This window comes from Musca vetustissima, unplaced genomic scaffold (assembly GCF_032173495.1).
Source record: "Musca vetustissima isolate MV318-11 ecotype Yass unplaced genomic scaffold, APGP_CSIRO_Mvet_v1 utg41203, whole genome shotgun sequence".
NCBI classification, from domain to species: domain Eukaryota; kingdom Metazoa; phylum Arthropoda; class Insecta; order Diptera; family Muscidae; genus Musca; species Musca vetustissima.
This window is the reverse complement of record NW_026878256.1, coordinates 1-6,053: the sequence shown is the minus strand read 5'-3', so window position 1 is coordinate 6,053 and position 6,053 is coordinate 1. Positions and strand designations below refer to the sequence as shown.

General features: G+C 33.5%; 1 protein-coding gene across 1 annotated transcript; it reads right to left on the bottom strand.

Annotated features, from left to right (window-relative positions):
* Positions 1-1,805: 1,805 nt before the first annotated feature.
* On the bottom strand, positions 1,806-6,044 carry LOC133323079 (protein borderless-like; the record flags this gene model as incomplete). Its single annotated transcript, XM_061532037.1, has 2 exons — positions 1,806-2,532; positions 5,840-6,044. Coding segments are annotated over 2 exons (822 nt in total), but the record flags the coding sequence as incomplete, so codon positions are not given.
* Between the last annotated feature and the right edge of the window lie 9 nt (positions 6,045-6,053).

Genomic DNA, 6,053 nt, shown 5'->3' with positions numbered 1-6,053 from the left:
AATGAGGCAAGGATCTTCAAAATACCGCAAATGGGGCGGTACCATTAAATGGGGGCTATTCCAAAACATGAACCCATATATTTTTGCATTCATTGTTACCAATAAATTGAAATTTATCACAATTAATCCACAACCTATTTGCAACTTACTGATCCTCATTACACACACATACTGGTCCACATTACCCACCAAGTTATTTTTATTCGCAGTGTAGAGTTTTTTTTTTTAATATAATGCAATAACATTTTTGTAGACAAATATATATAATGTTTGACCTGGAATATAGTTAGACAAAAAATCTACTATGTTGTGAAAACAATTTGTTTTTATTTTTTACCGTTGTTATGCGCACAATATCAAAAAAAAAAAAAGAAAATGGTGGTCCACATTACCCGAAGTTACTCTATCGGACTGCATTTAGGCCTAGCCCCTATATGAAAGCATCTACCGATTTAATATTTAGCGTTAAGGAAGGTATTTAGATACAAATCTAAACCGGATATACAAAAATCGACTCAGAAAGTGATTATATGGATATTCTCAAAAGGAAATATGTGTCTATATCATTTCCTTTTGCCTGTAATAAAGACTAATACCCTGTACCACAGTACTATGGTTTGTAACAAACGATTGGTTGAATTGTCGTTATAGGTCCACTTTTGGGTATGTTCCCCATATTTTCATTTTACGTAACTTTCAGTATTCCTATGGTGGAGGGTATCCAAATTTCGTATCCAATTTGATTCCCGCACATTAATAAAAAAATTATGGTCAACAATGTCTCTATAGAATACCAATAGAAGACAGCAAGAAGGCTTTTCTAGATAATGTCTTCTGTCTAAAAAATAAGGCTTTCTATCTACAGATATCCTTCAGAAGGTTTTTTTTTAAAAAGACCTAAGTATAGAATATCTCCCGAAAATATTCTGTGCAGGAAAGGATTTATAGATGAGACTCTCCACATATAGGACCCACAAGACCTGCATGTGAAATACCTACCTATATTTAGTTTAACAGACTTACCGATTATTTCCTTTTTATTCAATTAAAACAAAATATAGGCATGTTAAAATTTCGTCATTTATTTCTTTCTTTCAAATTAGTTTCGAATTAATTACTTCAAGAATAATCTTAAATATATATTTTATTTGTTTGCTTGGGGCTTATTGCTATACAAGAATCAATCATTTCCACGAAATCAATCTTAATTTTAAAACTGTTACAACAAAGAAAAATATAATAAATACAAAAAAGGCAATACGGAATATTTATTGTTGTGGTTTATTTGATGGTTGATCGGTTGGTCGGTCGGTTGGTTGGCTAGCTACTTTGGTATTAACGGTACAAACGTAGTCGTACTTTCGAAAATCTCTCTCAGTTGAAAAATGGCAAACTTACTAAGACTGGACTTATGGCAAAAGAAGCTTGAAGGACAAAAAGGCAATCGCAGCATATCGAACGAATCGAATCGTATCGTTTTGAAAATAAAAGCAGTGAACAACGTTAACGTGGCATCCGTGGAATAATACAAAAACAACCAAAAACAAAAGGCAATGAATAAGTGGTCCAGCCTACCCGGCTACCAACCAGTTGACGGTTGATAATCAAATATGAAAATGGCTGAAAGGAGATTATTGTCAGGTTGGCTGCTGGCGGGTTGGCTGACAAAATCAATTGAGGCTGATGACATATATTTCTTCTCTACGTGTGTGTGTGACAGTATGTGTGCCTGTATTTGTATGGACTCGGAAAAACTGATGAAAATGGATTTATGATGCTGCTGCTGTTGTTGCTATCGTTGAAATGGACTGGGAATTTTCAGAAAAACAAAAACAAAACATAAAAATGAGCCGTCGTTTTCACAATTAATTGATTTTATGTATTAATTTCGAAACCGCCACGTTATCTCGTACACTCAGGTATTGTGTATCTTCTCTATGTCATGGCCATTGCAATCGCTGTCACCGCCATCCTCAATTGTGCTACCGCCATCATCACCGTCATCGACCACATTACCGCTGAACAAATGACGCAGGCAATTACGTTTCACGTAGAGAAAGGCGACCAGGGCACATAGCAGGAACGCAATGCCAATGGAGCTGCCAATTAGGAGGGCGCGCATTTTACGATGCGATGGCACTTCAATGATCAATTCCGTGCCGGGCACTTGGGCGCCATCATTCGAAATGGCCAACACTTGGATGGTGAATGTTGAATCCTCTTTCAAATGGCGCAGCTGATAGAAGTTGTCGAACGTTTCGACCGTGCCGACCAGATGATGTTCGGGCTCCTTCCACCAACGGACAGTGTAAAGGCGTAACGCATCGAGACCATGAAGTGGATGTTCCCAATGTAAGAGCCATCCTTGTTGGTTATTAATGGCACTTAAATTCCATGGAGCACTTAGGAAGCTGCTGGCGTGACTGCCACCAGCACTTGGCGATTGGTAGTTAACACGTTGCTGGGATTGTTGTACGGACGACATGTCGCCTTCGACATTGTCATTGTCCGATTCGTCAACTTTCGATTTGGCTGAAATGATAAAAATAAAAGCGAAACAAAATAACGTACAGGAACCAATGGACAGGATAAAAATGAAATAAATTAAACAAAAGGATAATACATATTGTTGGAGAGGAAGGAAAAAACACAGACGCACACACACAAACAACTTAAACACAGTTAAGCTATATTTGTGTGTGCCTGCCTCTGGCTTGCTCTGGAGTTCCGCAATATTTAATTAATATCTGATGCTGCTGCCAATGGCGGATTAAATATCTTAATTTTAATTTTGAAATTTCGGTTGGGGGAGAAATGAGAGGAAGAGCGGGATATGGAAGGCAAGATAGAGGAAAAGAGACTACTGATATTATTTAATGGAAGACCTGTTATAAGGCCAGTCATCTGCAGACCATGCAAATTTATTTAAAAAAAAAACCACGCCTCTATTAACCTTTGAAAAAAATTCTCTAAGAATCCACAACCACGATATACATTGGAGCTACATCTATATCTGAACAGATTTTCAGGAAACTTAACACACATGATTCTATGCCTAATTAATTACTCTGAGCCAAACTTCGTGCAAATCGAAAGATATATAGGGACATTGGTGCACCATTTACATTAAATCGGACGAAAATATATATGGGAGCTATATCTAAATCTGAAAAGATTTTCAATAAATTTTACACACATCATTCTAGACTCAATTCATTACGATATGCCAAATTTCGTGCCAATCGAATATAGGTACTTTGGTACATAATTTACCTTAAATCGGACGACAATGTATATGGTAGCTATATCTAAATCTGAACCGATTTCTTCCAATTTCAATACGGCTCGTCATTGGGCCAAATAAGTGACCTATACTAAATTGCATCCAATTCGGATCATAAATGCGTCCTGTACTTTGTTTACAATTTAACATGGGCATACATACAGACGGGCGGACGGATATGCATAAATCTACTTAGAAAGTGATTCTATGCATATTCTCAAAAGGAACCATGTCTCATCTCATTTCCTTTTGCCTGTTACAAACATATGCACAAAGACATAATACCCTGTACCACAGAGTGGTGAAGGGTATAATTATTTAGTATGAAAAAATTACTTTAGAAAAATCCACGCCTCTTATGAAAAAATTACTTTAGAAAAATCCACGCCTCTTATGAAAAAATTACTTTAGAAAAATCCACGCCTCTTATGAAAAAATTACTTTAGAAAAATCCACGCCTCTTATGAAAAAATTACTTTAGAAAAATCCACGCCTCTTATGAAAAAATTACTTTAGAAAAATCCACGCCTCTTATGAAAAAATTACTTTAGAAAAATCCACGCCTCTTATGAAAAAATTACTTTAGAAAAATCCACGCCTCTTATGAAAAAATTACTTTAGAAAAATCCACGCCTCTTATGAAAAAATTACTTTAGAAAAATCCACGCCTCTTATGAAAAAATTACTTTAGAAAAATCCACGCCTCTTATGAAAAAATTACTTTAGAAAAATCCACGCCTCTTACGAAAAATCCTCTTATGAAAAAATTACTTTAGAAAAATCCACGCCTCTTATGAAAAAATTACTTTAGAAAAATCCACGCCTCTTATGAAAAAATTACTTTAGAAAAATCCACGCCTCTTATGAAAAAATTACTTTAGAAAAATCCACGCCTCTTATGAAAAAATTACTTTAGAAAAATCCACGCCTCTTATGAAAAAATTACTTTAGAAAAATCCACGCCTCTTATGAAAAAATTACTTTAGAAAAATCCACGCCTATATTTAGACCTTGAAAAAATTAATTTAAAAAATCCACGCCTATATTTAGATCTTGAAAAAATTAATTTAAAAAATCCACGCCTATATTTAGACCTTGAAAAAATTAATTTAAAAAATCCACGCCTATATTTAGACCTTGAAAAAATTAATTTAAAAAATCCACGCCTATATTTAGACCTTGAAAAAATTAATTTAAAAAATCCACGCCTATATTTAGACCTTGAAAAAATTAATTTAAAAAATCCACGCCTATATTTAGACCTTGAAAAAATTAATTTAAAAAATCCACGCCTATATTTAGACCTTGAAAAAATTAATTTAAAAAATCCACGCCTATATTTAGACCTTGAAAAAATTAATTTAAAAAATCCACGCCTATATTTAGACCTTGAAAAAATTAATTTAAAAAATCCACGCCTATATTTAGACCTTGAAAAAATTAATTTAAAAAATCCACGCCTATATTTATGCTTGAAAAAATTAATTTAAAAAATCCACGCCTATATTTAGACCTTGAAAAAATTAATTTAAAAAATCCACGCCTATATTTAGACCTTGAAAAAATTAATTTAAAAAATCCACGCCTATATTTAGACCTTGAAAAAATTAATTTAAAAAATCCACGCCTATATTTAGACCTTGAAAAAATTAATTTAAAAAATCCACGCCTATATTAGACCTTGAAAAAATATTCTTTAAAAAATCCACGCCTAGTGATAGGAGTTGAAAAAATATTCTTTAAAAAATCCACGCCTATATTTAGACCTTGAAAAAATTAATTTAAAAAATCCACGCCTATATTTAGACCTTGAAAAAATTAATTTAAAAAATCCACGCCTATATTTAAACCACGCCTTAATAGGAGTTGAAAAAATTAATTTAAAAAATCCACGCCTATATTTAGACCTTGAAAAAATTAATTTAAAAAATCCACGCCTATATTTAGACCTTGAAAAAATTAATTTAAAAAATCCACGCCTATATTTAGACCTTGAAAAAATTAATTTAAAAAATCCACGCCTATATTTAGACCTTGAAAAAATTAATTTAAAAAATCCACGCCTATATTTAGAAAAAATCCACGCCTATATTTAAAAAATTAATTTAAAAAATCCACGCCTATATTTAGACCTTGAAAAAATTAATTTAAAAAATCCACGCCTATATTTAGACCTTGAAAAAATTAATTTAAAAAATCCACGCCTATATTTAGATTAAGAAAAAATAATTTAAAAAATCCACGCCTATATTTAGACCTTGAAAAAATTACGCCTCTTGTAGACCTCAAAAAATCATCTTATAGTCTTTAAAAATATGTATTTAAAAAATGTAGGCCTATTTTTGTTTTTTACAAAATCCACGCGCCAGGAAAGGGATCTTCCTCAGTGATATCCCTCGCTTCAGTGATATCCCCCTTCTGCTCCAATTTTGAAAATCATATGTATGCAAAGCAGCTGTAAAAATAAATTAAATTAACTAACAATCCAATGCTCTCTTTACAACAATACTAGTCACTAGCTGGTGACGACCACATCAGAATCCGAACCCGACTTACGTTGTGTAGGATATCGAAATTGTTTACTGAACATGCCATCGCCGTATTTATCCTGACTCAATACCATAAATTCATATTCGCGACCCGGTAGCAAATGTGGAATGGTGGCTTCCATGACATTCTTTTGGATGATACGCATTGTACGCCATTCCTGGGCATCCGCCAAACGATACCAGACCGTGTATTCGAGGTTGGGCCGCAAATATCCTGTAAA